Source organism: Petaurus breviceps, unplaced genomic scaffold (genome assembly GCF_028583685.1).
Source record: "Petaurus breviceps papuanus isolate PSGF00001 unplaced genomic scaffold, PetGlider_PUasm1.0 175, whole genome shotgun sequence".
NCBI classification, from domain to species: Eukaryota; Metazoa; Chordata; class Mammalia; order Diprotodontia; family Petauridae; genus Petaurus; species Petaurus breviceps.
In genome coordinates this window covers 24114962-24128071 of record NW_027185764.1, presented here as the reverse complement: position 1 = coordinate 24128071, position 13110 = coordinate 24114962, and the positions used below count along the sequence as shown (strand labels likewise).

At 34.9% G+C, this 13110-nt stretch overlaps 2 protein-coding genes across 4 annotated transcripts in view; both read left to right on the top strand.

Annotated features, from left to right (window-relative positions):
• LOC138158737 (small integral membrane protein 10-like protein 3) overlaps positions 1–9234 on the top strand; it is a 182130-nt gene extending 172896 nt beyond the window's left edge. Inside the window, exons 2-3 of the mRNA XM_069084910.1 lie at positions 6286–6368; positions 9198–9234. Of these exons, the coding sequence (XP_068941011.1) occupies positions 6286–6327 (42 nt within the window). The 3' untranslated portion in view covers positions 6328–6368; positions 9198–9234. The remainder of the gene's footprint in view (positions 1–6285; positions 6369–9197) is intronic.
• Positions 1–13110, top strand: part of CYTH3 (cytohesin 3) — a 139857-nt gene that overhangs the window by 98923 nt on the left and 27824 nt on the right. For all 3 annotated transcript variants that reach the window (XM_069084911.1, XM_069084912.1, XM_069084913.1), the window contains exons 2-4: positions 6286–6368; positions 9198–9262; positions 9825–9891. In XM_069084911.1, the coding sequence (XP_068941012.1) occupies positions 6286–6368; positions 9198–9262; positions 9825–9891 (215 nt within the window). The remainder of the gene's footprint in view (positions 1–6285; positions 6369–9197; positions 9263–9824; positions 9892–13110) is intronic.

The window sequence follows — 13110 nt, the reverse complement described above, 5'->3', positions numbered from 1 at the left end:
ACTCTGATAGACTGTCCACATTGCTCAAATGCCAAATGTATGTTTGCCTTAAAGACTATGGAGAACTCACACAAAGCAAGTGTTCATATGGTGATCATCTGAAACAGTACAAGGACACACTCAAGGTCTCTCAACAGACTTTGGAATCAGTTGTGAGGCATGGGAGACTCTAGCACAGAACTGCCATTCCCCCTGCATCCCAGCATGGTGTGCCTGCATCAGAAGTGCTATACTTTATAAGCAAAGCAGAATTTCAGTAGCTCAAAAGAAATGTGAAGTGCGCAGATTGAGAGACCTCTCCACTCCAAATGTTCATTATTTGTGCCCAGCCTATGGTAGAACCTTCTGAGCTCATATTGGTTTGATCAGCCATAGTTGGACACACTGTACCTGGTCTCCAACATAGTGATGTCATGTTGGTCTTCTTCGAGAACAAAGAACAACAACCAGCCCATATCTACATGATGGTGGTGTGAAAGAGAATATGTGGTTTTGTTGTGACTTAATAGGAAATAACACTGGGGATAACATTTTAAAATATAATTAATTCATTGTTGTTCAGTCATTCACTGATGTCTGATTCTTCATGACCCCATGGACCATAGTGTCCATGGGGTTTTCTTGGCAAAGATGTGGACGTGGTTTGCCATTTCCTTCTCCAGTGAATTAAGGCAAACATAGGTTAAGTGACTTGTCCAGGGTCACACAGCTAGTAAGTGTATGAAGTCAGATTTGAACCCAGATCTTCCTAACTCCAAGGTCCTGTATTCTCTCCACCGAACCATCTAACTGTCTCCATTCATACTTTGAAGGAAAACAAAGTGCAGATAGAGCAAAATTGATGACTAGGAAGTTTTTAGGTTTTATTTTGGATATTTAAAAAAAATAGTGTGAATACAGTATGGATACATGCTACATTAAAAAAAATAAGCAAGTTCTGGCACCAAAGAAAAATCCATGACAACTTAAAAGTGTAGTATATGATACCTTCCAAAGTTAGCTTTAAAAAATTTAAGACCCAGTATCTCACAGTTGCTTACCATTTTGTGCAGAGAGATGGACAGTGAATATTTTACACTTCTAATACACGTAGATACTAGTTTGCTTTTCTGTGGTAGAGTTATTATTTATCTATTTGAGTTGAAAGAAGAGTAGTGGTCTTCATTGACCTTTAATTTCAACTCAGTGTACAAGTGATATGACAGGCTACAAAGATTATTTAGCAGAAATTTTTTTAAAAAATTTATGAACTCAACATATTATTTCAGGGTACAAATACATTGTGTTAATTGTTCAAGACAAAGTAAAAAGTAAGATTAAGAAAGTAAAATTCTGCGGGCTCAGACACTCAGTACCACACCCAGAATTAACTGGCCGTGTAACCTTGAGCAAGTTACTTAACCCCGATTGCTTAAGAAAAAAAAAAAAAGAAAGTAAAATTCTGGAATCACCCATTGAGAATAGTACTGCATGTTCTGTGACATTATGTATTTTCTTATTAGGAAATGAACTATCTTTGGATCAAGCAGTCAAAAAAATCAGTGATCACCTCAAACTTTTTGAAGTGACTTTCAAACACTATGTTCTTGAAATTTCCAAGAAATTAGATTGGATTAGTCACTCATTTAATATGTCTTCTTCATCCCTGGCTATTGAATTGACAGTGGATGAAGAAGAAAATATAATTGATATAGTGAATTTGGGGCTGCAGATATCATTCAGAAATGACAAACTTATACATTTTTCCTTTTCCCTCTATTCTTAAAAACATGTTTATTAGGGACGGCCAGGTGGCTCAGTGAGTAAGAGCACTGGCTCCAGTGTCGGGATGACCAGGGGATCAAATCAGGGCTCAGATACTTAGCATCACACCCAGAAATAACTAGCTGTGTAACTTTGAGCAAGTTACTTAACCCCAATTGCTTTAAAAAAAAAAAAACAACCAAAAACCAAAAAACATGTTTATTTAAAATTTTGAGTCAAAATTCTATTCTTCACTCCCCTGAGATGATAAGCAATCAGATATAGGTTATATATGCAATTATGAATAACATTTCTATATTGGTCATTTTGTATAAGAAGACAAATAAAAGGAAAAAATAAAAGAAAGTGAAAAAATAGCGTACTTCAGTCAGTATTCAGCTTTTTCTTCCTCTGGAGGTTGGTAGTATGTTTCATTATTAGTCCTTTGGGATTGTCTTAAATCATTGTATTGCTGAGAATAGCTAAGTCTTTCACAGTTCTTCATCAGACAATATTGCTCCTTGGTTCTGTTCACTTCACTATGTATCAGTTCCTGTAAGTCTTTCTAGGTTTTTCTTGAAATCATCCTGCTTGTTATTTCTTATAGCACAATATACATATTTGACTAAAAATAAAAACTGAATTTTCATCTGTCAGGTAGAGAACTTATAAAATTCTGCTACCACATCCTGCCATATATTTGTGTGAGCAAGCACTTTTACTTTATTTTTGTTTTCGTTAAACAGAAGTAAACTTAGTGTGGAACCAGATTTAAGAGTGCATTCATCTGGTGTTGGGCCAAATGTTGCAAGCCTTTGCTCAAATAAAAAAGTTCAATGTTGAAATTAATGTTATATGTGGTTGTTATATTATGTTAAACATCTTTCAAGTTGTAAATTTTTTTACTTAAAATGTTACTTATGTTCAACAAAATTTTTCAGATAAAAAATTTATATGAAATCTTGGAGATACTAGTGAAAATATGAGTTCTTGCTGAATTGATGCTTTTAATTCTTACAGAATGTCCCATGTCAAATATTTGTAATTATTTTATAATCATAATTTTGTATTTAAGGTTTTCATAATTATAGTTAGAATAAAATTTTATAGTTTATTATATAACAAATTTTAATTTGGAGCTTTTTTGGACAAAAGTTATCATTGTAAGTATTGTAAGTAATGAATAAATATAAAAGAATATTATGCGTAGTGTATTAAATAAGTATGATGACTCCCTATGATTTCAAGGATCAAATATAAGCTGTTTGGTATTTAAAGTTCTTCACAACCTGGTTCCCTTTTAACTTTCTAGTTTTCTTATATATTATTCTCTTCCATGAATTCTGTGGTCCAGGTCTTTTGGCCTGCTTACTGTTCTTTACACATGATATACCATCTCCCAATTCCTTGGAGGGTCTTATCTACAGTGCCAGGTGCAGTGGGTCCATCTGCTTTTATCTATGGTGTTGTTATTGGACAAAATGGGGAAGGTCTTTTGGAGAGAGAGCAAAAAACAAGGGATGGTTCACACTTATGGGATGTATGTAAGTTATTTGGTAAGTTCCAGGAAAATAGTTTTGGATTCTCTGAATTGAGAAATCGAAAGCCTCATAGAGATGCTTATGGATATCCTCCTTGGGATTTTTCAACGTGTGACATACTAACTCAGATGTCATAGGGGAAAGGGAATAAATTTCTAATACACTAAGATCCTAACAGGGGAATACAGGTCTTAATCATTAATATAGCTATAAATGTATCCTATAGCAAGCAACATTAATTCACTTATATTCATCAGAGTAAGGAAAAATTATCACTTGAAGTTTAGAAGCCTAGAAATCAAAACCATAGCCATATACACATAATGAAAAGGAGACAGAAAGAGAAAGACCAGATATTATGCATAGAAAGCATTGCATGAAACAATGAAGAGCAAAATGAGCAGAACCAAGAGAACATTGTATACTGTAATAGCAGTATTGTTTTAAGAATGACTTTGAATAAATAAATTATTTTTCATATTATAAATACCCAAAATATAATGTAATATTATATTTTTGATATTATAAATATTATAATATAAATTTAATACCAAATTAACTGTAAAGGACATATGAAGAAAGAAACTATCTGCATCCAGAGAGAGAACTGATAAAAAGAAGTATGAATAGAATAATTTTACACACACGCACACACATAAATATACCTATTTGGGTCTAATGGTAGCCATATCTAGGGTGGGGGGAGGGAAGAAAAAATTTACATGAAAATTTTGTTGTATATTTGAAAGGAATAGCAAGTTGTGCATAGTAGATTTGCAGTCTCATGTGCAGTCATCTTTTTATGTGCTATATTATGGAAATGCTTGTTTTATTTAATAAATTAAAAATAAATGTTTTTAAGTTAAAAAAAAAAGAAAGCATTGAAGAACTTAAAGGTTTCTTGGCCCTGCCACAAATGTTAAGGGAAAGAATTTTTGGGGACAGGATTTTTTACCTGGTAGATTTAAAGGGAAGAATGACAGTGGGAGAGACTGAAGATATATAAGAGTGAGGGGCTGATTGGTAGCTATTACTATGTGACAGGCACAGTGCTCAATGTCTAGATTGCATATACAAGCAAACACGACAGAGATCTGACTCAGTGAACTTGCATTCTAACGGGGGAAGAGAGCACAAGAAGGGAAACTGGAAAAGGGGGAGAGTAAGGTACACAAAGTAGCACAGTTGGGAAATGGCTAGAAAGTGAGGTAGAAGTCTGGATGTGGGCAAGATAAAGTGAAAGCCCCCCTCTCAGAACCTTAGGGTGGGTCCAGGAGAGGATTGCAAGTTTCTGGTGGGAAAGAGATGGGGCAATAACTGGAGAATAGACAGCATGGCTTGGAGGTGACTGAGAAGTGATATATAATAATGAAATGCTATTGAGTAGAATGTAAATGCAGAAAAAGAAGAAAACCAATTGAACTAGGAGGAACAATCACTGAAGTAAAGTAATAAGAACGGGGCGGAGGAGTGAAGAGAGGCATCTCATATTCCTATCCACCTCAGTTCTGTTACCTCCAAACCATGCCATCTACTCTCCAACTATCACCCTCATCTCCTCCCCACTAGAAATTTGAATGAGTTCTGATAGTAGGTGGATCTTCACTTTGTCTTACCCAGGCTTCCACTTCTTTCTGCCTTTTACATAGTCATTGCTTAATGACTTAAAGACTTAATTGTCTTAATCCTTTGACCTTGCTCCATCAGTCATTCACTCACTCTTCAATCTCTCTCACATGGTGTGAAGCACTACACTAAGTACTAGAGATACAAATAGAAAATCAAGACAAGCTCTGCTCTCAAAAAGCTCACATTCTGTTTGGAGAAGACAGTACACAAAGGAGGATTCATGTTCATATTCAGTTCAGGGTAGATGGAAAGGCTAGATATAATATGGGCAGGAAAGTAGTAGGGCTGATGGCAAGGACCCCGGGATTTTGGGGAGTAATGGAATGTAGATAATCTCTTTCCAAGAGGTTAGTGAGGCCAAAGGTTGTGCTGAAGTGGGACTTTGGGATTTCTTCAATAGAGATATGAGCATGGGGAATCAGCATCCAACTTATTGGGCATCTTCTGCCTGGTGACAATGAGGCAAGGGGACACCAAGGATTGATTGGTTAAAAGAAAGGTCCATGGCTCTCCTTGGAATCAAGTTGTGGCCAGTGAAGGTACCTTGTCCCAGATCATGGGTGGAGGTGTAGACTCATTCTGTTTGTCCCTAGAGGGCAGATCTAGGATTAATGGATAGGATTTGCAGAGAGGAAGACTTCTGCTTAATGTAAGAAAAAACCCCCCCAAATTTAGCAATTAGAACTGTTTAAAAGTAGAATGGACTGCCTTATAAATTGCCTTAGGAATTTGAGGTCTTCAGACAAATGATAGATGACCACTAGTTGATTATATTTTAGGGTAATTCTTGTTTGGATACCTTCTGGTCTCCATTGTCTCTGAATTCCCTTCCAAATATGATATTCTGTGGTAAGTTTGCTGACAAATCCTTAGTGTTTCTAGAGATAAAAATGTAGATGGGAAATTATAAGTCAGTGCTTTCAAAATATTGTCACCTCCAGTATGTTTTTTTTTTAGTGTATTGCTCTGGTCCAGATATTTTCCCCATCTTTGTTTTCTTTGCTACTATTTCCAGTTCTTTTTATTCACCTTAGCGAAAAGCAGCAAAGCACTTTGAGAGAAAGACAGGAAGCAGCAGTGTGCTCGGTGGGTGAAAGCACAGCTGTCTCACTCACTTTGGGCTGAGATTTGGTGTTCAGTTTGGTTTTTTGTTCTTTTTATTTCAGTTAACTGTTTCATAGGTGATTTTCTGATCTGAATATTTCCAGAAATCTATTTGACATGACAAATAGGAAAAAAAAACCCAAAACCTTAGTTGTGCTTGCAACCCTCCTCCCCTACCAAGATATTGTGACCACTAATTTGTAAAGAGCTTTTGAAACTAAGGGATTAGAATTATTACTTAATTGTTTATGATTCTTTTTTTTTTTAGTGCCTGATGACCTCTCAATGGAGGAAAGAGAAGAACTTTTAAACATCCGTCGCAGGAAAAAAGAGCTTATTGATGACATAGAGGTAATGAATCTTTAAATTTCAAACTGTAAAATCTAATAATCTTCACTATACGTAAAATGTTTGTCCATTGTTTATCCATATATAAATATACAAAAAATCAATGGTTAAAAGTTGCGAAAGCATAGAGCCTGTGTATTGTCAGAGTATAAAATTTAGTTTAAAAAAAATAAGATTCAGTAGTATTGTAAGGAAACTACTTATGATTTGCCAGTAAATTAATACCTGTAGGAGGATTGAGACCCACATGACCTTCAGTCTGTATGATCTGCTATGGAAACTAACAAAAATCCCTCCCCTAATGTCATATCTGAACTGAAGGTAGCTAAAGTCTGGCTAGGGGCAGAGTAATCAGGCTTTCAGGAGAACAATTTATACAGTAACAGCTATTTTGGTAAAAACAGACAACTTGAAAGACTTAACAACTTTGAGCAATGCAGTGACCAACTGTGATGCTGTGATTCCAACCATAACTGATGAGGAGCTATGATATTCACCTCCTGACAGTGAGGTGACAGATGAACTCAAGTTGCAGAGTGAAACATACACTTTGAACATGGATGGTGTGAAAATTTGTTTTGCTTGACTTAGTTACAAGAATTTCCCACCTAACCCCACCCAGCAGAGGGTGATGAAGAAAGAAAATAAATATGTATTAAAATAAAATTTTAAAAATGAAAAAATTTAATTGGGTTTTGATTATGTGAAATTTTATGTCATTGTGGCTATTTGAAAAAGATAATGGACCCTAAGATGAATACTTTGAAATAGTTACCCCTTGAGGGGAGAAAGACCCTAAAACAAGAGATATGGAGTACATTACTGTATGATCTAACAATCTATGATAAAATAAAATAGTACCTGTTTTAAAGAAACTGGGTCAGAAAGCATTGGAAAGAATCAGATTGGTCGCTATAAACTGTGTCTTAACAGTTAGGGAAAATTCTAGAACAAAGGAAAATGCTAGATCTCTTTTGGTCAGTGTTCCAGGAAAGAATATCCTCCAGGAAAATTCTATGGGCAGAATCCTAGGAACTTAACAGAGTTAAGATGCAGAAGTTTTAAGAACAGCTTTGAATTAAAGAATTGAGTGTAAATCTGTGGCTTGTACAGAAGGTACTATGCTTTCTCCATAACTATTAGAGCTATGAGAGGACATTCTAATTTGGACCGGGTATGGAAGATATGGAACTGGAAATATAAAAGCTTTATATGTCAACTCATGCAAATTGAAAGTAACTAAAAAGACTTTACAGATAATTATACAGTTAACATAAAGGGAATTGTCAGTCTAGTTTATAATCAGAGACTTCCATCACTGTGTAGGAGAAGTATAAGGAAAGGCAATGATACCAGGAGTACTTGTGTAGAGGAGAGGTAAATTACTTGTGTGCACACCTTTAATTTATTCAGTCCCCACATTATTCAGTTTAAGAGATGGAGAAACCTTTTGCAGTTTAAACTAATCTTGATCCATGAGTGGTAGCAGTAGATACTCAAAGGCAGTCACAAGCCAGTAATTCCTCTGTTGATTAGTTTTCCTGAGTTAAGTTTCTCATACTAACTGATACAGAGAGAAGTCAAAAAGAAATGTTATCACTCCTTTCAGAAACCTCTTAGTTCCATAATGACATGCCAAGGTAAATCTTAATAGAATGGGTTACTCACAGATTGGAGTGCCAAGTGTGCTCTCAAACAAATTAAGAAGTCCCACAGTTCACCCTAGGGTTTCCATTCTGGGTATTGGTTTTCTTGGTACCCAAAGTATCAGAATCTATAACTGACTCCATTTTGTACAGAAGCTAAAATCATATAATTTGTTTTTTTCCAGGTTGTTCTTTCATCTCTCTGAGAAATCAGGCAGGCTGATATAGATTTCATTGTTTCAGGAGTAAAGATATTTTTAAAAATTAGTACTTACGTCTTTTAACGATAATGGAACCTTTTCTACCTCAGTAGTAAGAAAGAAGCTAACTGCATTCCCTCACCGTAGAAGAAGTAAAGAAATTTTCTGTTGGTGAGGAGTCTGTTCTTTCTAATTCAGGCTTAGCTAAATATTATGGATCATTTGTAAGGTAAACCACCTCAACTGGCTCTAATTCCATCTGTTAATCTTGTGCAAAATGTTAGAAATTATCTGAAACTTTATCATTGAAATATCGTGATGGCTTATCTTAGAGAGTTTGACCTTCACTTTTTCTGCTAATATTCCCAAGAACACGGTTGGAAATAAAAGAGAAGGGCAGTAACAAAAATCAGAACAGACTTTTTTAGAATTGGAAGGGACCTTAGAAATAGAGAAAATATGTTTAAGTAGCATAAATGTCTTAAGTAAGGACTTCAATTCCTCTCTTTTGATGATCTCATCTTTTTATACAGTCTTCTCTAAGATCTCTTAGTGTATTTTTTTCTCTAAAAAGGTGTGCTTTTTGACATATATTAATGACTCACCTCTAATGAACTACTCTGACCCTAGTTGGTTTTTTTTTTTGTTTTTGTTTTTGTTTTTTGCTTTTTGGAGGGGGGAGAGCAGGGCAATTGGGGTTAAGTGTCTGAGGCAGGATTTGAACTCAGGTCCTCCTGACTCCAGGGCCGGTGCTCTATTAATACACTGCACCACCTTGCTGCCCCATGATATCCTAGTTTTAGAGAAAGATTTCATCTGGGTTGTAGTGGGTCTTACTGTGAAATTCTTATATATTAGAATTATTCTTATACTTCTGTCGTCCTACTGGAAATTTCAGATAAATTTGTATATGGAGTGTTAACGTTATTCTGAGCTTGTGTGAGTTAATTTTTCCTTCCTGTTAATTCTTTTCCTATTTTTGGCAGAGGCTAAAATTTGAAATTACAGAAGTGATGACAGAGATTGATAACCTGACTTGTGTAGAGGAGAGGTAAGCTACTTGTGTGCAAACCTTTAATTTATTCAATTCTCAGCTTAGGAGATGTAGAGAGCTTTTGCAGTTTAAATTTTTCTTTTTTCTTCTTCCCTCAATGCCACCCTTTTGTGCTTTCTGGAATAATCAGATAGTTCTTTCATGGATCTGTTCCTTATACTGTGCTTTTCTAGTTCACTATTCACTTTTATTTGTTCAGAGCTAAGTAAGTCAAGGCATTTTGGGATGAACCAACTTGGGTGAGAGTGTGTCCTATTTAAGAAATAGGAAACTTTTTTTTCCTTTTATTATCATCATCAAAGTCTTCTAAAGAAAATAAATCTGAAATTGTCAAACATTAGTAGCAATTCAAAATAGCCAAAACTTCTATTTGTAAAGGACTGAGTGAGGTATGCTTTTCTTAAAGGCAGACACACCTCCCTAAATAGTTATTTTGAAATATAAAACATCCTATGAGAGTGTTTTATAATAATGATGACTATGCAAAAAATCCTTTAAAATTACTCTGCTATGTGAGACCACCTGGTAATAATTTTTAAAAATTATTTCAAATAAATAGCAAAACTACCCAGAGGAATAAGCAAATAGCTATGGGAAGAAAGAAATTCAACATGGATCCTAAAAAGGTAAGCATATCATTTCAAATTCTTTGGAATACAAATTTTTCTTTCTTTTTTAATAAGATAATTGTCCATCCAGAGTGAGTTAAATTGTTATCTTTAAAAATTCCAAGAATTCCTATAGGATTGGAATAAATGTTGTAGGTTATATGGAAATTAAAGGAAAAATATATGACAATGCCTCAAAACACTAATAATAAAACACAAATTAAAGCATCTCTGAACTAAAAAGAGTGCTGGAACTTGGTTCAAATCCCAGCCTCACCACTACCTCTGTGACCATTGGCAAATTCACGTAATTTCTCTGGGCCTTAATCTTCATATATGTTAAATAAGGGATTTGGATCAGGGTCTCTGCTAGTTCTAATTCTGTTATCCTATGTATGACCTATCAGACTGGCAAAGAAGATAAAGATATAGTCTGAGTTGGAAGAGCTATTAAAAGACCAGCATAGAATTATAATATTGGTAAAGCTGTAAATTAGTCCAGCTGTTCTGGGAAATAATTTGGAACTATGTGAGAAAAGTTAACTTACTAGTCATTCTTCCTTATTGAAATGTCCCACAGTAGGCACAGATCCCAAGGAGGTCAATGAGAGAAAGAAAGGTTCTAAAATATTCATGGCATTATTTATTGTGGTAGTAAAAAAAAAAATGAAAACAGGTGCTCATTGATTGGAGAATTCAAACCAAATGCATTTTAGTGTATGAATTTAATAGAAAATTATTTTACTATTAGAAAAAACTAATGAGGAATTCAGAAAAACAGGAGATACTTGAATAAATTGGTACAAGTAAAGAAACAACAGGGAGATCTGTGTATACCACTGCAATAATATAATTAAAAATAACATTAAAATACTTCAGAATTCACATTCAGTCAAAATCAGTAAATGCAGTGACCAATCTTTGTTAAGGAAAACCACTGATGAAACACACTCCCTTTGTTTCAAAAGAGGCTATTGGTTACAGTTGTGAAATATTGAACACATACTATTAGATACTATGTTGTTTGGTTTTCATTGTTTTTGTTGTAAAAGAAGAGCTCTATTAGCAGAAGATTATTGGAAAGTGGTATAACAACAAATGTCATGATTAATAAAACATTTTTGAGAAGATAAAAGAGACACTGGTAAAAAAAAAAATCTCATGCTATCTAGGGAATCTGGTCCCTGGATTGCTGGATGAAAAGATTCCAGAATAATGGGTTCATGGCATGAAATCAGCTTATGCTGAAGATCTACCAATTGGTGACATCTATTTATACTGTGTCTCCTTTCCATTTTGAATAGACATAGGAATGGTGGACTAGGTAAATGTTCTTCCTACCAGAATCAAAATCTCATAAAATGTTTGCATTAAAAAGACATCTATTCCTCTGACTTCCCTCCTATCCTAAACATCACTATTTTTCAAATCAGAAACAAAGATCCCCAAACAAAAAAATGACTTAATTAAGGTAAGGCAATTAGTAAATGATGGAGTCAAGACTTAGACCCAGGATATATGAATAGAGTGCTTTCTCCATTTTCCCGGAATTTCATTGGCCATACCTAAACATAACCCTCCTTTTGTCAGGGTTACTATTTGGATGCTGTAATTGCCATAGGAGTTCAATAGCACAGTGATATGTCTGTCAAGTGTTCTGATTTAAAAAGTCGGGATTTTCTTATGAACTTTACTTTTAGTGTGAAGAAGAAAACTAATAATGCTCAAATGGTGCCAGGTGATTTATTATCAGATAGATATTTTAATTATCTTTATACTCTTATGTACCTTTTCAGATTGTATAGATATTTATAAAGATGTTAATTTTACATTACTGATCTTTTTCCTTTTAGCGTACCTTTATGATTTGATTTAATTGTACTCTATTTTGATGTTAATCTATGCTCCTTATTATATACATAAAATTGACATAGCACAGAAGCCTAAAAATAATTTTTATATACCTAAAAAACGATGTGATGCACTTGTATAAGATTCATAGCCCTTAGCTACTACTTTGATGTTGTCTTTTTTGTAATCTTCCCTTTCAGTACACTAATTTATTCATAATCATTTGTAATCAGTTTTACATTAAGGAATAGTATCTGATTTCTTTTGCTTTTTGTCTCTTATTATTTGTTTTTGGTTTCAAACCTTTTAAAAATATTGGTTTCTAGCTAATAGTGAGTAAATCTTTAACTACTGCTATGGCTAGTAGTGAAGAGATTTCCTGCCTATTAGCATCTTTCAGGTTACAACAACTATCTGGGCTTAAAATGGAGTAGTATGACTTGGAATCCATACTGCTTACATTTTAAAACTCTGTATTAAGACTTGTATAAGAATCCATCCACAGGGGGCGGTCAGGAAGCACAGCAAGTAAGAGCACCGGCTTCCAGTTGAGAAGACCTGGAGATCGAATCCCGGGCTCAGACACTTAGCACCAGCACCCACCCAGAAACACCTGGCCGTGTAACCTTGAGCAAGTTACTTAACCCCAATTGCTTAGGAGCGGCCAGGTGGCTCAGCGAGTAAGAGTACCGGCTCCAGTGTTGGGATGACCTGGAGATCGAATCCCGGGCTCAGACACTCAGCACCACACCCAGAAATAACTGGCCGTGTAACCTTGAGCAAGTTACTTAACCCCGATTGCTTAAAAATAATAAAAAAAAAAAAGAATCCATCCACAGGGCTTTGATTAACAACTAGTTGTAACAAAGCAAACATTATTCTTTTTCTGTAATATCTCTAAGCTTTCTGTAATATCTCCAATCCCCCCCCCCCCCCAAAAAAAAGCACAAATAAAAAAAAACCAGCTATCTGCTTTCGGTTTTAATGATGTAAATTAGGTAATTGAATAGTATGATACAGGGAAGAAATTGGTCTAATTTTTAGCTTGTATCAGAATAATATTTATAGTTTCTATCAGAATAATGTTCAAAACATTTTAAAATGAATTTATTTATGTATTTGATTTTTTTTGGAGGGGCAAGGCAGGGCAATTGGGATTAAGTGACTTGCCCAAGGTCACTCGGCTAGTAAGTGTTAAGTATCTAAGACTGGAGTTGAACTTAGGTCCTCCTGACTCCAGGGCTGGTGCTCTATTCACTGTGCTACCTAGCCACCCAAATGAATTTATTTTTAACATTCTTTTTAAAATTTTGAGTTCCAAATTCTCTGTCTACCTCTTGCCTATCCCTCCTGCCTATTGAGAAGGTAAGCAATCTGATATCAAAT